The following is a 22,569-nucleotide window of genomic DNA, read 5'->3' as shown; positions in this document are numbered from 1 at the left end:
ACCACTTTCATCTTTCCTTAGTTAGGGAGGCTCTGTCTTGCACTTGGATTCTCTTATCGGTTACCTCCCATCCCTGCCATAACTCAAAAGTGCTTAAGCATGGAATGTCTTGTGTCACAAGAAATCTTTGTGCAGAAAGAAATCAGTTAACCCCTTTTTCACATCTTATATCTTTCTTCAGTAGCCCAGAACAGACGGTATATTAACATAAATGCACACTCATTAAAATCTGACTCATATCTTTTTATTTAGCTGCAATAGACTATTTTCATAATGGAAAGAGGCATAATTTTAAAATCTCAAGTACAAGAATAAACCGGAGGTTCACCATCAAATTAAAAAGCAAAGAGCCTCAGTTACAAACCGCTCTATGCCACAAAGGGCATCTTATCAATAGTCTTATTTCTTATAAGCTAAGAAAGTTTTAGCTTTCTTGTTAGTTTCTTTTAAAAGGAAAACTGCCATTGTTTAAATATACACTCTCACACCTGAAGACGGCTCCACGGCCGAAACATTGTGTTTTCTTTCTTCTCTTTTCAGCTGGAATAAACCTCTTACTTGTCCATTTGCAGCCTACTGATGCTGCTGCTGCTCCCTACCTCAACTGTTTAAATATGCCCAGGTCAACAGTAATGCCGGTATAGAATAAAATACTTGATAGCATTTCTTTCAACCACTCAGATTTAATATGTAAACTTATCAAAATAGTAATAATTAGCATCACAAATGTCCTTTAGTATGTTGTTTAAATTGCTTTTGGATATCTTAATACAGCTACTCAATTGTTCACGTAGCCCAAAGTATATTTAAAGAATAGTGTTTTTTTTTACAAGAATACCGTATTTGAATAAATACCTGAATAAATTAAAATGAACTCTGGTATTTTTTTCCCTGGTACTAGAATAAAAGAAAAAGAGCTAATATGCTTTAACAGTGAATAAACAAAAGAGCAGCACTGCATTCAAGTTAAAGAATACTTAATCACGCTAATACAGAAATGACTAACATATCAGGCTTTTCCTGGATCATGTTTACACTACTTTCCAAGAAAAGCTAAACAAACGACTCCTTGTATTTTCCTGGATACGTCTGTAACCTCCTCGTTTTTATAAAAGCCCAAAAAACAGTCTCCCAATCTCGTGCAGATTAGTGGCCTACATTAGCCAGTGGCAAATGAAAAAGTTATGTTCCCAGGGTCAACAGACCAAGCGTCCCGTCCCAGAGAGGCCACATGGGAGTGGCATGCAGGGCAACATCTGGAAGTGATCAAGTTTAGCTGCAACACAGAGCAAAGACTTTAAGATATGGAATACTAAACCATCAGAAAATGTGCATCAGAATATGGAATATAGACGCACATTAACTCTGGCTTCACAGACAATCTTGATCCACTTCCGTTTGCACAAAGAAACAATAGGTCCACATCTCCCTTGCACTGCACTCTGGTTTGGCTGATTTAGACAATATGAACACCTTCACCAGGCGGTGTGCTCAGTCCCCCGATCCACTCCCAGTTCACTGTGTGGCTAGACACTGCTCCGACTCCATCCTTCAGTTCCCTGACGACACCATCACTGTAGGTCCGATCACAAAAAATGATGAAACAGAATACAGGAAAGAGGTCAGGGACTGGTGGTCTGGTGCCAGGACAACAACCTTTCCCTCAACGTCAGCAAAACCGAGACACTGGTTGTTGGCTTCAGGAAGCTGGGAGGTGGCCGTGCCTGTCTAGATCAGTGAGGCTGCTGTGGATGTGGACATCTGACCTGGCCCCATCACATAGACGACGTCATCAGGGCAGCACACCAGCACCTCCACTTCCTCAGGAGACTCGGGAGATTTGGTGTGTCGTCACAAACTCACGCATTTCTTCAGATGCACTATACAAAGCCTTCTCAATGGATACATGACAGGTTGGTATGGCAATCACTCAGCTGATGACCGTAAAAAAAAAAACTACAGGCGGTGGTGGAGACAGTCGAGGCCGTCACTGGTACAGAACTCCCTTCTATCCAGACCATCTTCACCCTGCGCTGCCGCAGAAGGGCGAATGACATAATCAAGGAGTATAAAGCTCAGACCTCCAGGTCCAAAGAAAGCTTCTATCCCACAGCCAAAAGACTCCTAAACTTCTCTTAAATCCTCCCCTGACTTATACTACTCTGTTTTGCACTGAACTGAAAATACTGCCACTGCTGAATTTCACACATTTTGCATATGAATTTTGCAAAGAGCAAATCTTGCACTCAGCTGCTACCTGTTTCTAAATGCTGGTTAAAATTATAGCTGCTACTCTGTTCCTGTCTCGAAGAATTGTAATATCATTTGTGATGTTATTTTCAATGTCAGTGCTATATCATCCTTTATGTCATTTGTCATGTGAGGAAATCACGCAAGTAAACTTTTCATCATACTCAGGTACATATGACAAACTTGAACTTGATGGTACTTTACTAAAAAAAACAATACTATTTATTTAAAATTTAAGTCGCTTTTTAAATGTTTTCTTTTGAAAAACTGTTTCTCACATTCGAGAGCGTTTAATCATAACTTGAGCTCATTAGTACATCTATGAAGATAATGCAAGCAGCTTAACTCTCTGCAATTTACAGGAGAATTAACCCCCAGGCGTCTCTCAACGATGCCTCACCTGATGCGTCATACAGTCACAGGCAAGACGAGATGCAAATCCCCCTCTGTTTGTCAGGCATCTTTTGAGAGAAGTGTCCATTCAGGTCATTCCTGTGCTCAGTCCGGACCGCTGGCTGGCCTGTAAACCAGCCTCTTCTGGAGCTGTGGTGTGTTCAGGCAACTGCTTCCCCTTACAGACCTTGGGATTTCACACTGCGGAGCCCCTGAACCAGAGCACCTGAACCAGAGCCCCTGAACCAGAGCCCCTGAACCAGAGCAGGGCTTCGTGGGGTTCACTGCCACCACCAAGAGGTCTCAGGGGTTAAAGGAAAAACACAAAATGCAAAACAGCAACCATATACTATCATAAAAATGCTTTAATTATACATGTAATTGACACAAGGCCTGATGGCCTCTGAAGAAAATCAAATGTATATTTAGAAGAAAATTGGGACAGGGTTCTGTATTTGTCCCTCCAGTCACTCTAGCCTGAATAGCCCACTATACAAAAACCACTTCCCCATTCTCCATACGAACACAATTCCCTTTAGCTACAGCATGAAAAACACAAACGCCACCCTTTTCCAACATTTTACACATTTTCCATTTCTGAAGTTAACAATGATCAACTTCTACTGTTGACACCTGGGATCAACACAGACCCCGGAAGGCATGGATCTGGCCCGATTTGTACTTTAAAGGCACAGAGTTATCTGCCAGACAGGCTCATCTGCTGAAGTTCGCAAGGTTTATCTGAAATGGAGACAGAAATGGTAGAACTACGCAGAGGACAGCACATGCATTTCCTGTAAAAGGAGGTATAAAACACTGGGCATGATTCACACACCCCTGTTTTCAGAACACAGAGCAGCTGTTAAGTCTAAACATTTATAAGAAATCACATTCTGCAAATCAAAAAGTATCTCATGATAAGATAAAAATTCTTAAGTGCAAAAACAGGTAATCATACAGCCAAAACGGGTAAAAAAAGTTTGACAATATAACAGAGGTGTAAATGATTCTCAACACAAAGCTGGGACAGGTGTCCGTCTGGCCGGGACACCCCGCTGAGTCAGCACCTCCAACGGGAATGAAACCCATGCTGGCTGTAGGGAGCAAACTGCCTCCTGGCTGGTCTCTGCCTCATCACACAATGGTTACTGGTCCTAACCTGAGTCAGCTGCAAATGGCAAGTATTATAAACTCTCATCCGACTGAAATCTGGACCTGTGGATAGAAAATGACAAAGCTTAAACTGTTACTAACCCAATACAGAAGGAAATTCACAGCTCTTCAAACCCATTGCAAGTGTGATCCCACCAAGTAAAAAAAAACCATCATGCTATCAGCACATTGTGGAGAATGCTTTTACACATGTACCGTATTTGTACATTTCCTGCACATCTCTGTTCTTTGGCTTCAAATGGGAGAGCTGCAGGATGCTTTACTCCCAGATCCATTTGAGCCTACTGCAAAGTGAAGAGCATCGCATGCATGTACAAAAACAAACTACACTGAGCATATAAATAGACATTTCACAAAATCAACTCCAAGAAATTAGAAATCTTTCCTGGAGCAGATGCACTGCCATTTTGTTCAGGATGCGGATGAATATTTGGCATTAGCGGGGTTGATCAGCAGGGGCTCTGTAGTGAAAGGCCATTCGCATGCGAGGACAGTGCTTGAAACAACACAAACTGCACCAGGTTCGAGGTGCACCTGTCTATTCACAGGTCTCTGATCCCACGCTGACACACTTCCTCCCACAAGTTTACAATGCAGCTCAAGTGTGCTGATGAAGTATTTTGTCAGGGGGTGGGTCAACACGTTACTGAATAACAATTAGTACGTACTGAAGCCAGGGAGGGTGTCAACATTATGCAAAAATGCTCGGTGATCCATTTTTTCAGTATGTTTTTCATAAATAATAACCCAAGTGCATATCAAAATCACAAACATGCTTTATAGTACTGAAAATAATTTCTCCAAAGACTTACTGAATGAGGCTGTGTTTCAGTGGTGCTGTACTGTATGCCTACATGATTGGTCCTTCTCACTCCTTGGGTTTTAATACAGGGATCACATGCAGCCCAGGTCAGGCTCAGACTGCCTCCTCTCTTTTGGAAATGCTCTTATGTCCGTATTAAGATTCCTGACTCAAGAACAGTGATCATTAAATTAATCAACCCTCTTCCTTGAGATGCGCCACTGTTGTCCTTCTCCCCACAGCAGCGAAGAGTGCCAGCTAAGAGAGCAAGCAATTGAAATGCCTCAGGCTCGCCTGTCCTCATGCACTCTGCTTTATCAGACAGTCGTTGCAATGCTGGACGTGAAATCGGGCAGGATTGCACAAGAGATTTTTTTATATTTTTTTTTACAAAAGAGCTCATGTGTGGCATGCATAATTATTTTTCACTCGTGCAGCTTTTCCACGGTGCACTTTATCCTTAAAAGATTTTAATAACACATCCACAGAAACAGTCACTTCCATTAAACAAACCACAGGTGTGAGTGTAGCGGGGGCTGGGGAGGGCTGAGAAATCCTATTACACGTGTTGCATTGTTTCTGGCTTATCTCATTACTGTTCTGATGTTCCTTGTTAAAAACAAGAGGTCTAAAAAAATATAGGGGTGAGAAAAATGCTGGAGACGTTCATTAACTGCAGATTTTAACAATCCTGAACATAAATATTTCACAGCATTTTCCTCTATGCCATTGCTTACCTGGGCAGCACATTGCCTGTCTGTACTTCTCCTCGAAGCTCATGTATCCAGTGACGAACTGGGGGCCCGACGCTGTACCAACCAGGAGAGTGTCCTCATAGAAGAAGGGATTAAAACTGCTCTCTTTGTTACAGGTGCCATATCTGAACGCCAGATTCTGGCAACTTGAATTTGGGTCCGACACTGGTCCTGAAAACACAAAATGGCACAGGATGAGTGGATGGAAGAGCTCTCCAGCACTCTCCAAGCTCACTTCCACCTTGCTGCCCTGCCCTGTCGTCAGAAGCATCGTGAACACGTCTTTGGGGAAAAGGGACTTCCATCACTCCTTCAGAGAAGCTCAACACATCCAGTTTAGCTTTCTCCATCCAAACGAGGAGTCTCTAAAAGGCTGTGATAAACAATGTTAGATATGTGGAATCTGGTGTTGAAACCCCCAGTGCGACTTTACTAGTGCGGTGTGAACCCGTCAATAGACAAAGAAAAGTATCTCATGCCGACATGCTGAAATTGGGAGGGTTAAAGCAGAGCGCTGGGCACTGTTTCTTTACTGACACGTCAATGAGAACGCACGAGCTGCCAGCTCTTTACCATCATAGTGAAAGGCGTTCATCCTCAGGGGCCGGCCGTGCTGGCTGGCGTGAGCAGACTGCAGTCTTTTCTCCTCACCGCCGGGGAGGCCTGGGGACGAGCAGCAGGCAGCAGCTCACTATCATTACATCAAGATCGCGCCAAGAGAAGCCCTTCTCGCTCTCACATCAGAACTGTAATATCGAGGTTAATTACATTGGCTTATGATCAACCCGACAGTAGGTGTGGGCGGCACCTACAGCACAACTGGAAAACAATTTTACCATGTTGTGTCCCTGTAAGTTCCTGAGGAGAGATCTCAATTCTGAAGAACCGAAAGGGCTGAACTTGGTGAAAAAAGGCTTCTTCCCCAAATGGAAGAACAATGGATCATTTCCACAGTGAATCGTGCACACTGGATTTAAAATGAGAACTGCACCACTGTGACACTGAGACGTAATGATTGTACAGTATCATTATTTTAGAAAAAAAACACAAAACGATAACAATAAAAGTAGTGTGCTGAAGAATGTGACTGGAGATATTCTCGGACTGTGGACTGCCTCAGCGAGTCAGCGTGACAGTGATGGAAAGAAAGCCACCCAGCTCTTAGGAATGGCACTTCTAGATACATGCTACTCAACACAGACATCTGCATGCACATTATCCTCACAATGCCCAAACACTGCATCGTTAATGGAGGCGTAGAAGCAGAAAACTGAAACTCACTGTAAGCAATGATATTTCTTCTACACCTTCCGGTGGGATGGCAGTAAAACCATCGAAACGTCTAACCTGAAGGACTGGCGAGGAATCAGCTGCTACCAAACACATTAGCTTGTTGGAGTTGGATGGCCTCATCACAGCTGTGACCTTTCTTATGTTTGCTCTTGGAGATGGATATAAAATATATCTCGTGTTCACATGTAATTTCTCCTACGGGAAGTTTCTGGGAGAGTAAATTAATTTTGAAGAAAAAAAAAACTAGGAATAAAAACACCAGATGCAAAAAATGGCAATGTATGTCAACAGGATTGCAAACACTAAACTAAGCTGAGTGTTTACCTGAGCCAGATGCTGGGTCCAGATTAGGCTGGTAAGATGGCAGAATGTTGAATTGAAGGGCACCAGTAGCTCTCTCAATGTCATCAGCATCTGAGGAAAACAGAACCGTTCAAACCAATGCTTTCAGAAAGGAGAGTGCTCCTTGGATGTGATTACCTTCGTGATAAACAATGAGCAAACATCCTTTAGCAACTAGTAGCAAGAGAGAAGCATGTGAGGATGTGCGTGTAAAGGGTCAGAAAACTTAAAACAGACACATTTAAAAAAAGCAGAGATCATTGAGTCTGCTGTGTATGGAAACCATTGCCTTAGCTAACAGACCCATTAGCTCATATGCTAAGAAACCCTGTCACGGAGAAAATAAACTTGCAACCAAGGGATGCCTTCACTTCCACAGAAATGGGTCTTAGCAACCAGGAGCCTGCCTCTACAGAAACAAAAAGGGTGAATGATGGGCTGATGTCACTGCAGGCAAAGTACCTTTGGTTAGGAAGCATAACAGCTTAGATCCACTTATAAGGCACACCAAATGAGGGCTCCTGCTCCAAACCATACAGTCCTCAAGAATACCTACTGTAGCACTTGGCAGAGATAATTCATTTCCTGGTTCATGAAAAGGATGCCAGCCGACCAATCGCGCTGGGCAGGAATTATTCATTATGCTACAGTGATGCTAATATTTCATCCCAATTTTGACAATTCATTAGGACTCCAACCACTAACCCAAAAAGTGCTATTAGTGCCAGCAAAAGGCAAATTACTAAGGACAGCCAGGGATTTACTGCCAGTTCACCTCCTGTGGGTACAGGTGAACAGAACCGTAAAGCACGCTGTTGGTTTATTTTCAGAACTGGGTTCCTAATCATGAAGGTCGTTGCTCTGGAAGAAAGTGAGATGTCATCACACGGTGGAATGGAATATGCTACATGCAGGGAATTGTGGGTAGCAGGGGCAGGTGGAACATACCATTACAAGTAATAAAACCTCCCGGCACTTTCACTCACTAAACACTCCATAAATGTGTACAATGTGTTCTGCTGCAACAAACACCTCTCAGGGTAAAGCGATCCATTTGTTTCATTTGCGAAGAACGTCAACAACATTCCTCTCCTATGGAATCATTGCCATAAAGAAGTACCCACTTAGTCACACTTCACACAGTTTAATTCTACCATTTTCATTTTACCTACCTTACTATTTGTGCATTATTAAACAGAAGCAGGAAGTATCAGATAACTGGAACAACCTTGTCCGAATATCCATGCACCATCACCTTATATTCAAAACTATGTGAAATCCAATGATAGCTGCTACATCTGCCTAGTATTCAACACTTACATTTTGAATTCATATTTTAAAATGGGCTTCACGCAAAGAGGTATTTCTGAAGGAATTTAGGGAAACCCAGATTTATGCAAATGCTTTTGATGTTCCTTGTGAACTTTGTTTCCAGTTTTGCAAAGTGTTCAGGCATACCTCACCCTGAAAACAATGCATGAATACACAAATACATAGTAGTCCGTGCACTTTTTGCATAGACTACCATTTTTTCACTACTACATATTTATTGCGCTCCACAGTGTATTTATTGTTCTGGTTGCTATGATTTATGATGTTTGTAATGTACTGTCTACATTGTGTGGTGTTGTCTGCTGCACTGTGTGTGTCCTGAGAGATCAGCACGAATAACAATTCCCATGTACATATACAGATGCCAATAAGCTCCTCTACTACTACATCCACAACACTGAGTAAATATTCATGGAAACTGAAGTAGTTCAAGTAGGCGGCTGTGTCAGCACACATGGGCTGCAAAAGAACCAGAAAAGGTTTATTTTGTGCTGAAAAGAGAAGAAAAGAAACAGCGTTTCAGCTGTGGGGCCTCCTTCAGGTGACACCGGGTGACACACCCGAAGAAGGCTCCACAGTCGAAACGCTGCGTTTCTTTCCCCCGCCTTTCGTCGCTCCTGTTCCCGTCAATGCTGGGGCGAGCGATCCCACAGGGCCGAGCTCCGGCGCGCTCACCCCCGTCGGGCAGGCGCACGCCCCAGGCCCCGGCCGCGTGGCGCAGCAGCAGGCAGCTGATGTGGCGGTGGGCCGCGGGGCCCCAGTGCACGCCGTCGCCCGTGCGGTGCTGCAGGCGGCGCCGGAAGTGGAAGTGCAGGTCCAGCACGTCGAGGCCGTGGCGGTCGGCCAGCGCGGCGCTGTAGAAGTTGGCCTCGATCACGTCGTGGCGCAGCGTCTGGCTCAAGTGCTGCACCTGAGGGCGGGAGAAACACGCGAGCTGGCACCACTGGCTCGGCCTTCCGCCAGACCCTGGAAGCCAACCCCAGCGACAGCTGCTTCAAGCCCATTCTAGATATCGCAGAAACTGCAGATTCCCCAGTCAAAGAAACGTCAGAAGATTTCCAATACTTCGTCCTCCCTGCGATAAAACTGCTCAACGAATGTACCCGTAGGTAGCTGTAGTCCCCCACTACCTCTTTACTGATCCATTTACTTATGCATCACATACTGTTGTGGTTTCATGCACTTCATGTGATTTTATGTGACTTTAGTGTTTTGCTGTTTTGTGTTTCTGTACTTTTATGGGAGAAGCCAAAGAAATTTCCACAGAAGCAGACAATAAAAAGCGTTGAATAAATCAACCATTTGGATTTATATTGGCCTGGATAATACCTGGCAATAAAGCTTCCCTCTCATTCCAATAAAACGGTCATTTTAATATTTATCAATGATTTCAAGACGTACATAAATGAATTTTCTAATTGCTTCAGTCAATTCAGAGTCGCAGGAGAAGCCAGTGCCTATCCCAGCAAGCGACGGGCGCACAGATACACCCTGGACGGGACGACACACACGGACACACATACACTTCCTCACCAGGGCCAGTTTCCCCAAACCTAATTAACCTGAATGCCTTTTTACTGTGGGAAGACACCAGAGCACCCAGAGAAGACTCACTCAAACACCACACAGACTCCACCTCCACTGGAAGGCAGTAATGCTAACCACTGCGCCACTATACTCTTTGCTATACAGACACTGTAATCAAAATTCTGCTTCTGTCACAGAGAAATACTTTCTAATGGCAAGCTGAGGCAATATTCAGATTAGATGCAGAACATGAAGACCTGAATTACTTTAAATAATGGTTTCAAGGATCCCTGCTGTAGCACTGCTACAATTTTATATCCTATGACATTATGGCACACACATCAAATGTGCCAGTGTTTACCAGCCAGAAAATCTACAATTATTCTGGAAACTCAGATGAAAAGCGTGTTAAAATAAACCCTGTTTTTTTTTTTTAATGCAAGCTTACAGAGAGTCAGTACATCAATCTATTATCATACTTCACAGACACTCCGCTTTTCAAAATATCAGCTATTTCTTCAAATAAAATCCTCAACTTGCATTTATTTTCCTGTTATTACAGCAGAGGTCCTTCAATATAATTCCTCAATGCAAATTATCTTTACAAAAAAAAAGGTAAAAGCAATTTTGTATAAATGTCCAGAAATTTGACTACAAATATTGCTATTTTAAATTGTGCTTGAAAAGTCTCAAGTACAAGCAAGTCAGACACAGCTTTCCACAGAATGGTAAAGGTTGTCAGCGTGTAGTGTACTGCAGTACCACAGAATGGCGGAGCAGTGGCTCTGTGGCTAAGGATCTGTGTCTGTGACTGGAAGGTTGCCGGTTCAAATCCCGCGGCCGGCCGAGGAATCCTACTCCGTTGGGCCCCTGAGCAAGGCCCTTCACCCCAACTGCTCCAGGGGCGCCGTACAATGGCAGACCCTGCGCTCTGACCCCCAGCTTCTCTCCCTGTCTGTCTCTCCATGGAGAAAAGCTGGGGTATGCGAAAAGACGAATTCCTAATGCAAGAAATTGTATAGGGCTAATAAAGAAACATTACATTACAATCAAGACAGGAGTAACAGGGGACGCTGCCTTTGATGTATGACACCTGCAGTGTAGCCACAGATTCAGCCTAGTAAAATTGCCGTTCCGAGTTCCAACACAAAGACGAAAGAAACCAAATCCATTTTGCATTGCACCATGCTGAAAATCTGACCACTCTATACTGATCAACATCACAACTGAAGCACAGATCTTTTAAGATACCCATAACACTAAAGAATTAAAATCCCCGTCATAAAGAACATTTCAGAAAATGTAAGCCCTTCTGGCTAATAGCAAATTCCTGGACAGCAATATACAGGATTGCTTTTACCTTGACCCGTGTTTTTTTTTTTTAATGTAAAGGTAATTTGGACTGAAGAGTTTATATTGAAGAACATCTGTTGCAACAACTGGAAAATAAATGGATTTTTTTAGGTTTTTATTAGACGAAACAGCTGCCATTTTGAAAAGCCTCGGCCCTCCGAAGCGCCCCGCCCCTTCACTGCGCACGAACGAGCAGCTCTGCCACGCTCTGCCACGCTCACCTCCGGCACGAGGAACCCTCCCGTGAGCCTCCTGCCCAGGGGCATGGCCAGGCTCCACAGCACCAGGCACTCCGGGAGCAGGGTCTCCTTCAGCTTCCTGAAGAAGGTCTGGAGGTTCTCCAAGTACTCGCTCATGGAATTCGGACCATACCTGTGCCGACACACAGCAGTCAGCTGAAAGCCCGAAAGGCACGGCACCACCTCCCTGCCATATGTTAATGAGTGGTCCTGGTCGACAGACAAAACAGTGTACAATATGCAACAAAAGAAACCATATTTAATAGTTTGCAAACTACTGAAAACACTTGAACGCCACAGTAGGAGAAACATACAGTACACTCTGTTTCTGTTTTTGAAGGCTTTGTTTCATTTTTATTAGCTTTTAAGTATATATATTAACGTCCCGCATACCACACCGTGTGCTTCCTTATTGATTTATTTCATTTTAAATTATTTTCCAAGCTAAAACAGCTTTTGAATGTGTACGCACAGCCTAGTGATTATGGTTGATTGAACCCTCAGAGTTTCAAAGGCTTGAGATACAATGTTTGACAATGTGATTTAGCAATCTTCTTGATCCAAAATATACATAAATTATTTATTATAGTAATTTTGAACCTCCAATTATTTCATTTTGTATTGCGTCTACCCTCCCCCTACTCTCTGTATAGAGTCTCCAATTACTTGTCAAGCTGACTTCCTCACTGCAAACCTAACCGCAGCACTTCGGGACCACGCGGGACCACGCGGGACCACGCGGGACCACGCGGGACCACGCGGGACCACGCGGGACCACGCGGGACCACGCGGGACCACGCGGGACCACGCGGGACCACGCGGGACCACGCGGGACCACGCGGGACCACTGCAGCCTGCGGCAGAGTGAGCCGCTGCTGGAGCACTGGTGCAGCTCTCCCCGACAGTAGTGCCACCACAGGCGCCTGAAGGCTAATGGCTGGGAAGCCCACCAGCAATCCAGCAGCACCTGCACTGCGCAGCTCTGCCAAGGGAACTCCAGTCCCGAAAGAGAGTGTTTAAAAACTACACAGCTTTGCAGGACAGTAAATACCATTAACTATACTGTTACTGTTATTGCCAGTTTATAAAAAGACTGCTTATATGTTTACAAAGGACTCACAAGTATATGGCAAAGCTCTGCATAAATGGTAACTGTCCATATTCGTAAACTGCTATCTAAATAACCCAGTTTATTTCAGAAAGTCAATTAATTCTGTCCAAATGCCCCTTGCCTTCCTGCTCACTGAACAGAATTTCATAAAGATTTTTCTAGTTCAAGTACTCCAATTCACAAACTTGTTTGAGTCACCAGTCTATCCATCTATCCATTTTCTAACCACGTCATACAATTAAGGGTCTCAGGGAAGCTGGAACCAATCACACAATTGGAGTAAGATGGGGTACACCCTGGAGAGGAAGACAGTCCATCGCAGGGCAGACACACAGACACACACACGCACACACTTGACTCCAGGGCCAATTTTCTCACAAGCCAATTAATTAACCTACCGTCATGTCATTGGACTGTGGGAGGAAACCAGAGCACCTGATGGAAACCCAGGCAAACCCGAGGACAACATTCAAACTCCACACAGGCAGCACCCCAGGAATTGAACCCAGGGCCCCAGAACTGTGAGGCAGCAACGCTAAACACTTAACTTGAAATTCCCACTTAACCTTAAAGCATAAGGCTTTAATTTATGTGGGGTATTCCTATTTTCTTGCTGGCTGGTAACCAAAACGAATAAGAAAACTACAGATAAAACAGCATTCAGATAATCAGCTGTAATCAGATTACTTCATCTGAAAGCAGAAAGAGAAGAACAGACATGCTACATGCAATAAGACGAATCAGAAAGATCGATCTCAATAAATGCATCAAGAACTAAAGACTATTGGTTATTGTAACTCTACATGTTTTACATGCCTTTAGTTTCCAATCCAGGTAAAATCATATCTCCATGGCCATCTGGAACACTAGTTCTAACAACTTCCTCTCATCAACGCCGAGTAAAACTAGAGTGAGGTTCGATTCTACAACCAAGGGGAATTTCCCCAAATCTGAAATATCAATCATCCTAAAAGTGGAAAGATTTTATGCACAGATTCAGATTGCATTCCGTGTGGCGGAAAGAGGTTTGAAACTCCTGCTGGAAGGGGAGAAAAGACCTGGACACGTCCCACACGCAGGAGTTGACCACGAGCACGTCCGGCTGCGGTCCGGCCCGGAAGTCCGCCAAGATGCTCTCCATGTAGCGGGAGTAGATCCGCGTCAGGAAGTAGAAGCGCACCAAGTGGTGATCGGTGCGGAACTGGCGGACCTCCCTGTAGTTCGTCCCATTGGTCATCTGGCTCTGGACACCTCCTTCCACCAGACAGTCCTGCTGAAAACTGAGCTCTCCCTGACATGCACAGCCAAGCAAAAAACACTCCATTCAAATTACATGCTTGCAATCAGCCGAACAGCTTTAGAATATTTTCCCCTATTACCTCTTAAAATAATACCAGCCCTCTTTTAAAAGAAACTACTCCAAACACCTGACCCCTTTCCCCCTAAATGGGGTCAGAAGAGAGAGTAAAAAAAAGCAATCATAGATTACAGACAATTTGCGTAAATTAAATCAATATATTCCTGTCTTGTTTCATCACTGCTTTAAGATCAACGGAAAAGGACTGGCACCCAGTCCAAATGGGAGAAACATTTTGTCTCCCTGTACCAGTAGGTAATAGGGCTCTTTACCTTGCATTTCAGCTGGGCCACCGACAGAAAGCTGTCCTTCTGTAGCAACATCACAAGGTCTTTGTAAACTGAGCGCTGAACTGAAAGTTAAAACATCTGAATGTATCAACAGAGTCACGCAGTTCATGCACAACAGTATGAGTAACTAGTTAACTGATGCCAGAGGACCATTATTAGCTGCTAGTGACATCTGATGTTTAGACTTCTGAGCCAAGGCTGAGTAACACTTTGCAAGCCCAAAGTAAGGTTTTAAGAGATCTTAACCTGGCTTGTTGCTTTCCTAAAGCTAGCATGATGTGCTCTGTGCTGCTGTCTTGGCACAGTGCTGTCTCTCTGATGCACAACTGAAAACAGCCGTGTGTTGTACTGCAACAGTCAAGGCAGGAAGTAATACGATACAAATGGATATACAGGTACAGAACAAGGATGTATCTATTCCGTAAGTGCAAAAATAAACATGGCTCTCAAACAGACTTCAGAACTAAACATTCAAGATGTCCATAAATCTGCAAAATGTCAAAATGAGCCTCCTTGCTGTGCTACAGGGTTGAGAGCGACAGAGACAAGACAGAGCTAAAACAAGGACAGAGGAGCCTGCGTTGTGGTCCATCTAGAATGAAGTCCAGAAGAAAACAGAGCTGGCTGTGCGAGAGCCTTGAATACATTAGCTTGGCCATAATTAAGTACCAGCATTGCAGCGAGAGTTCTCTCCACCTAAGGAAACACTGCAAATAGCATTTAACAGGCAACAGCTGGCAATGTATGTTTCCGATTTATACAAGTGCTGGAAAAAACATATTGCTCCTCTGGTTGCCAGTATACAATAATGTTTAGAAAAATCCTTTTGCAGCTGCTATCTAATAGTAGACTTGTGTAGCTCATAAAGCAATACTTAGAATATTGTAAATCGATTATTAAATGCTGCACAGAAAAAAAAACTGCATTTTATTTACAAAAAGGCAAAAATGTGATCGAATTCAGACGGGCACAACTCCTTTTGTTGGATCTGGACCTTGAACCAAAAAAAAAAACTTTATTCCAAAATCATTCAGTCAATGATAACAGTCAGCATTCAAAAGAGAAACTCAAAAACTCTACGTATACAGCCCGAACCATGTCAGCACAAGCTCAGGCACTCAGATGCTTCCCTGCTTCATTCAAGATGAACACAACTGGCTCCAGTGCCAAAAGCAGCCTGAGAAGCCTAAACAGAACTGAGCAGATGGTGAACCTGCCCTGTTTAGTGCTTAGTGTGCTTGGACTCAGCCAGAACAAGACTGGAAGTGGCCGTGGAATAGGGCATAGAAATGGTTACAAACCAGATTGGCCCATCTAGCCCATTTGATAGTTAGCAGATAGTTGGACAAGATCTTCAGATAAATTGTTTTTGAGAGAAGCCAGGGCACCAGCTTCAACCACATGGCTGGGTAGCTTGTTCCAAACTCCCACATGTGGAAGTGAACTTAAAACTAGAATTGCAATCTCTCATATGTTCTAAAAAATATATTTTCCACTTTTTGGAAATATGGAATCCTTTATCTTTCTTAAAAAAAGAACTATAATTCTTATTGATAATGGGTTCCATTAAAAACCCATTGGATCATGGATCGTAAAAACAATATTCTGAATGGGTATACATAACTATCTGGTTATTTTCAAGATGCAGATCCTATACAAAAATATAAAAAATATATGACTGATAGATTTTATTGATTTAAAATTGGTTTATTAAGACGCAGTGAAAATAGTCTTGTGTTGTAATAATGGCTTCGCCAAAATAATGAAGGTTAAATGCAAATCTGGACAGGGATGGCAGAAATAATACTCTCAGTTAGTCTTTTAACATTGCTACTGTAAAAACACACTCCCTCTTCATTAGATAATGCATTTTCTTTTTAATATTAGTGTTTCTGGAAATGGATTTCTATAGGAAAACACTTTATTTATGTTTTACCACAAAACTCTGAAAAACAGAATCCTCTCTCTTCTTAATATTTGAACTAGGTTGTGTACAAATCAGAGGTGAAGTCCAGATGAATTATACCAGATTGCATTTCGGAAACTGTCACCAAACAAGCGTGACTGCTCCGTCCCCCACACTACATCTGCCCCCTGACTATCAGCTCGCCTGCGAGGCCAGACATCGATGTCTGTTCTGCTGTGCGCATGCGCTCGACTCCAGCCACGCTCTTTCAGTGCTGTGTGACTGAAGGAGACGAGCCGCTGTACAATCGCCATAAAGAAAACCACTCACTGGAGTCCCCAAGAACCACCACAAACTTGTTGTGCAGAAGATGACAAGCCTGGAGTTGTCTCACTTGCTTCATGCCTTCTTCCAATCCAGTACACTTCAAGTAAGAAGCTAAAAGACACTGCAAAATAATAATTAATATATTTATACCTTCGTGGTGTTCCAGCACATAACAGAGAATGTAATGGCAAGTTCTAAGATCTATTGTGAGTGGTTGATGAAAGGTTAACATTATCTAAGAGATTTCCTCCCCACCCCAAGGAAGGGAAACTGTGTTCCTTTCAAATGTCTCCTTTAGCGATTAAGATAATTGGGACAAAGAAAAGGCCTGTTCTTTCAAACACGACATCCACAGCAGCACCTAAGGGAGAGTTTTACTATAAGAAATCTATACATAAAGCATATTTCAGGACACCAAGAAACCTTCAGAGGATCACTAAACTAAACTGAAGACAGGAGCTCCACATCAACACCTTACACTATGCCAAGAAAGAAGCTGAACTGTGGTGCCCATTTAGAGACCAGAACTAAATTAGTAAAGGCATCCTGTGGAAAAAGCCAATATACTGACTTTTGCCAAAGTCACTCCTTTCCTAACTTGCGAAAAGACCTATAATGAAATGTCTGCATGCAACACTAAATGCAAATACCATTCCCAATTAACTATTCCAAATCACCTTTTAATTAAGGTGCTCAAAAAAGAGGCTTCACTAAGATTTTTACAATGTCTGCAAGGAAGTGTCTTTGTCATTGAAACTTCTGCCAGTGCTACACACAAGCACAACCAGAATAATTTAGCACAGACTGGTTTAAGCAATTAACCCACAAATAACTGAATAACTACAAGTCTGAATTCAAGACTGCTCTGCAATCATGACAAAATTACACTCAGGAATTTAAATCCGAACATAAGGTCAACATACCTGTAATCCAACACCAGAATTACTCAACTGGATAAGTGGATCATGCCCCACAACTTTATTCCTCAGCACCAGGGAGATTTATTAATCCAAAGGGATCTTGAAAAAATGTATATTTCCTTCTCAATCATCGTGTCAGAAATCCCGGCCCTTTTCTCTGCTGCATTCTTAACTAAACCCTCCCCACATGACTGACCTTGACAGGTTTTACAGCCCCAGCAGTCAAAACAGGCTTGGGTGATAACAGGCACTCCTACACCAAAAAAAAAAAGTTATATTTTATTTGTAAGAAAATAAGTGAAATCAACTATTTATAGAACTTACTGTGATTACTATAGCACTTCCCCAAAGAAAAAAGATTCTGAGATGGAAGTGAACATAACCTCACCTCTTAATGGCAATTCATGTTACTGTCATACTCTAAGCATGATGACTTTTGCTGCTGGGTTTTCCTACAGGTAAAATAATCTCTTATCCAGTCAAAAGTAGACATAGAAATCCCTAACTCAGATCATGCTTGGCTGCATTCATTAACAGAAACTGTCCTTATGGGAAGACGTAGGGCTAAAGAATATTTCAACCAGTGTAAAAACTGTGACAGCTAGGTCAGGTGATTTTTCCCATTTTCAAAACCTGTGTAATTAGCCCATCTTTCTCCCCCCTTTGTGCATCTTTTAATTTTTGATTTATTGTTTGTTCCATTTCAGGAAATTAAAAATGTCAAATAAAAACCCCAAGTAAATAAGAGCAGACCTATCTTCCCCACTTTGTCCCACGGATCTCATCCAGCTGTTCCTCAAAAGATCAGAGAGCACCAATTTCAAGAGCTTTGTTATGCAGCTTGTTTCACACACCGACCACCATTTGTGTAAATCGCTGGACCTCAAACCAGTAAACAAGTGGCTCCACCAGTATAGGGTTGCAGAGGTCTGGAACACGCCACTTAGCCAATTCTTCTGAAAGGGAGATGCTGACTTCTTTCGGGAAGCAGCTGGATCAATCAATCAATCAACAATTAGCAACAAAACAATTTAGAAAGGCTTCAAGGAGCTCTAAAATCACGGGCTCAAGCTTGGGGAGGACCATGTCACCAGCTAACAGTAACTAGGATTAGTTTCCAAATTCCCCTGTGAGTCCCAGAGGGAAGAGGGGGGTGAGTCAGCTAGATCTCTCTCAGCAGCACCTGTGGCCCTCTGGACTCTTGAAGGCATGTGGTCCTGCCTCTGATTAACACAATCCTCCTCCAATCAAAAATGAATTTGCTGCACAGTGACATACTGTCTATGAGGGACACACCTCTCCTCCAATCAGCATTGAACTTGCTGCACAGGGTGGTATTGCCTGTGACATGTTAAAAGATAAGTGCCTGGAAGAGTCTGCCCAAACTTACTCTCTTCCTTGTGTGCTGGTTTGTTGCTGGAAGCCGAGAAATGTAAAACCTGAAAACCATACAATTTGCTATTTCAAATAGGGTGAGAATATAAAAAAAAACAATTGGAAATTCTTAACTAAAGGAAAACAAGAACCCCCTGTGTTCTGTCGCTAAATCTTAATTTCTGTCAGTGTGCTTGTTTGTTGATCTTGAAAAAGCCAGTTGGTTTAAGTTCTCCCAAATCCTTCCCCAATTCTGAATATTCCTATCGAGTCTCCTTTTAATCACCTCTGAGAGGGTTAGGGCATTGTAGGAGCAAATGCACTATCACAGTGGAAGAGTCTGTCTGATGATAAATAACCACTGGTGCCACGATATTATCATCCATAAGAGTGCGCGTAAGTCTGCCATCAAGCTGCTCAGCATCGCTTTGTGTCCTTCTATTCTCGAGAGTTCTCACAGTGTTTTATAACAGTTGTTTACATCCACCCTAAAGCGAATGTAGAAAAGGCATCTGAAACTATTTTTGATGTTAACCAGAAACTGAATGCTGCATCCCCAGATGCTCCTAAATTCATGTTAGGAGATTTTAACAGTTGCACACTAAAAAAAGCAAACAGAGTTTTTACATATTATCAATATTTGACCTGCCCTACACAGTTGAACGGAATGATCGATCGTTGCTACGGGACAATTCCAAATGCCTACTCTTTCCTTGCAAGACCTCCACCTAGCAACACAGTGCTTCTCCGGCCGATCTGTCAGCTGCTGTTCAAGAGAAACATGCCTCAGACAAGAACAGTACAGCTCCGGGACAAAACCAACTGCGCGACTACAGCATTGTTTTGACTGCATGCGATGGGATGTGTTTAGAGACATGTTGAAGGATACTGATGAACATGTTGTTGTAGTACCGGATTACATTTCTTTCTGTGTAGACTCAGTAATTCCTGCCAAACTCTTTAAGGTTTTTCCCCCCGATAACAAATGTCGGGTAATCAAAAGCCTCAAATATGTATTTTTTAAAAAGAAAGTGTCTTTTTCTCAAGGGACAAGGAGGGCAGTTCAGAAAAGAGGTGAAAAGGGAGATCAAGAAAGATACTGATCAGTCTGAGGAAAAAAAAGAGAAGGCCACCACTACAGGTGATATTGGGCATTGGGGCGGTGTGGTGGCTCTGTGGCTTATGAACCGGAAGGTTGCCAGTTTGTATCCCACGGCTGGCAGAGGAATCCTACGCCGTTGGACACCTGAGCAAGGCCCTTAACCCCAACTGCTCCAGGGGCGCTGTACAATGGCTAACCTTGCGCTCTGAACCCAAGCTTCTCTCTCCCTGTCTGTGTGTCTCATGGAGAGTTGGGGTATGTTGGGGTAAAAGACAAATCCCTAATACAAGAAATTGTACATGGCCAATAAAGTGATCCATCTTACATCCTTGGTCAATCTCTCTCAGAAAGGTCATGGTAATAGTGCTCCTGTGTTTGATCACATGGGCAACAGCTGGCAATTGATTTAGATGTGTTTTACACCCGTTTTGAATCCACAACCACCTAGTAGTAGTGCTGCTTTTCCAGTATCCAAAGAGTTTATTAAAATCAACATGGCAGTGGTGTTTGAACCTTTTAGGAGAATGAATGCAAGAAAAGGTGCAGGTCCAGATAATGTGTGGAAGAGTTCTGCACTTACCGACTCCCTGCAGTTTGCATACAGAGAAGGGAGAGGAGTGGGCGTCACGATACTTGCATCATTAAATCTGGTTTAACAGCATCTTGACCAAGCAAAGACATTTGTAGGGATCTTATTTCTTGATTTTCTGCTTTCATACATCAGTACAGAACAACCACTGATGCCTGCACAGAAACTCTAAATACAGTAGATTCTAGATGTCTTAACAACCAGGTTTCAACAGGTCATACTGGGGAAATGAATCTTTGACAATCACTGCACTTCTAATGGATCGGCACAAGGCTGCCCCTCCCTGTTGTATATTTGGTACACTAACAATTGTAAGAGCAAACACACAGAGATCCCTTTAAAATTTCTGATATAACAGCCCTGGTCAACCTATAAAACACCCAGAAAATCATCACTGGCCCACTCTAAACAATTTTACTAAATGGCATGATGACTTATGTTTGAAGTTAAATGTTAAGAAAACAAAGGAACTGAATATTGATTTTAGTAAAAATGCAACACATTAATGGTCAGATTGTAGAGGTTGTCAATGACTACAAGTACATGAGACTGGCCACAGACAAAAAGCAGTTGTGACATTTACAAATATGGCAATTTTTGTTCAGGAAACCATATAAGCTATTTTAAGGTAGATAGAACTATTTCAACACTTTTCTCCCAGTGCTCCGGTTTCCTCCCTCAGTCCAAAGACATTCTGCTAGGTTATTTGGGAGAACTGGCCCTGGTGTGAGTGCTTGTGTGTGTGTCCTGCGATGGACTGGTGTCCCATCCAGGGTGTACCCCACCTTATGCCCGCTGCTTTCCAGAACAAGCTCCGGCTCCTCCTGGACCCTGAATTGGAGGAAAGAGAGAGAATGGATGGATGAATTGTAAAGCTTGTTTTTAGTAACCTTAAAAACAATATGCATCAGCGTTAGTGTTAATTCCTGTTAGTGCGCCTTCGTTTTACAGCACGGCATTCATTCCTATAAAGTGTTTTGTAACGGGACTGGTTGGGTTCTCATTTTCTCAATCGAGGTCGCGCTGTTCTCGCAGGACCGAGCTCGGCTGCACTCACGTGTTCGCGGGCAAAACCTTGTACGAAAGTGCGACCGATTCTACAACCCAACCGAAAGTTCTTCAACTCCCAGTGGCCCTTGAAACCACCAAATAATTATCTAACATTTTAACTTTAGAAGACAAAAAAACAACAACTCTTGTCGTCAAAACTTCTGCATATCATTCATATTGATATTGCATATCAAAAGCCGCAAAAAGGAAAATAAAATATGGAGAACGCCCTCGATATTCCCTACCCCTCCTATCCGCAAAGACCATATACAATACATATCATATCATACGTGACATTAATAGTACAGTAGAAATGCTTAATAATTAATCATAATCATTGCTTGATTTTTTGCATCTCTCGTTTTTGTTTAAAGAATTACAGTAGAATCCTAGGCACATACGATTTCACATAAAAATCAAGTAACTGCTGACCACAGAAATGCATAAGAAAACAGAACATGCATTAGAACTCACACTTTTGGGAAAGTCTGTAGTGTTTGCAAAAGCACTTGTTTTTCAAAACTCTAGTGACTCGAGCAGCAGCTCAAATCAGGTGTAGAGCTTCGTCCGGCTCATTAGACTCGACCAATCGATCGACGTGCTCTCCGCCGGTCGGGCTGCGGTCTTTGGCGGTAACTCTGGGAAGTAGACCGCGATTTTGAATTAAAGTTTGTTGATGGCACTTGGTTTCTACTGAAGCCGACACGTAAATTAGGAATTTTCACGTAATGTTTAGCCTTGAAAGGTTCTGTATTTTGCTAAATTTAATTTTTTTTTTCCTGTAGTGTACCTCCTGGTCTTTTTACGCTTTTACTCGGTTATTTTTTATTTTTGGTGTGAAAATTCTAGTGATTAAATCGGTCAAAGCTGGTAGAAATGAAGACGGGTGTCAGTCGTCAGTTTAAGTTTTAGAAATACAGTTTCAAAAGTTCAAATAAGCTTCTTAAATAGAAAGCAGTTTCCCCGATTTTCTGACAAGAAATACTCTATATACAAGTGCTTTCTGCACACAGCCCTACATACAGTATAAAGTATTGTCTCCTGTCACTGTGGAGTGATTTCTTTAGCTGATGCTTTTATCCAA

The 22,569-nt window shown here is 42.7% G+C and overlaps 1 protein-coding gene across 4 annotated transcripts; it reads right to left on the bottom strand.

Moving 5' to 3' along the window:
- Positions 1–228: 228 nt before the first annotated feature.
- Positions 229–22,299, bottom strand: fam113 (family with sequence similarity 113). 4 transcript variants are annotated; one of them, XM_088638395.1, is made up of 14 exons: positions 21,960–22,298; positions 21,221–21,266; positions 17,567–17,623; positions 17,374–17,469; positions 16,454–16,571; positions 14,200–14,279; positions 13,629–13,861; positions 11,442–11,592; positions 9,016–9,250; positions 6,991–7,080; positions 5,947–6,036; positions 5,356–5,544; positions 2,651–3,858; positions 229–2,033 (listed from the first exon to the last, which is right to left on the bottom strand). In XM_088638395.1, exons 5-13 carry the CDS (start codon positions 16,524–16,526, stop codon positions 3,704–3,706), a joined length of 1,296 nt encoding a protein of 431 aa, XP_088494521.1. In that variant the 5' UTR covers positions 16,527–16,571; positions 17,374–17,469; positions 17,567–17,623; positions 21,221–21,266; positions 21,960–22,298; the 3' UTR covers positions 229–2,033; positions 2,651–3,703. The 4 variants fall into 4 exon arrangements, with proteins under 4 accessions (XP_088494521.1, XP_088494510.1, XP_088494531.1 ...); XM_088638384.1 differs by having other exon boundaries at positions 229–2,028; XM_088638405.1 differs by lacking the exon at positions 17,374–17,469 and having other exon boundaries at positions 229–2,028; positions 21,960–22,299.
- Between the last annotated feature and the right edge of the window lie 270 nt (positions 22,300–22,569).

This window comes from Lepisosteus platostomus, chromosome 1 (genome assembly GCF_059453375.1).
Source record: "Lepisosteus platostomus isolate fLepPlt1 chromosome 1, fLepPlt1.hap1, whole genome shotgun sequence".
Lineage (NCBI taxonomy): Eukaryota > Metazoa > Chordata > Actinopteri > Semionotiformes > Lepisosteidae > Lepisosteus > Lepisosteus platostomus.
Note: the sequence above shows the minus strand (reverse complement) of the source record. Positions and strands in the feature narration are given on the sequence as shown.

Excerpts from the sequence above, each read along its gene's own strand:
- fam113 (XM_088638405.1), bottom strand. The coding sequence starts at position 16,526 with ATGAAGCAAGTGAGACAACTCCAGGCTTGTCATCTTCTGCACAACAAG. Across the intron at positions 9,251-11,441 it reads GAGGGTTCCTCGTGCCGGAG|GTGCAGCACTTGAGCCAGAC; the intron begins GTGAGCGTGGCA and ends TCCCGCCCTCAG. Across the intron at positions 3,859-5,355 it reads ACAGGCAATGTGCTGCCCAG|GTCCAGATTTCAGTCGGATG; the intron begins GTAAGCAATGGC and ends TTCTATCCACAG.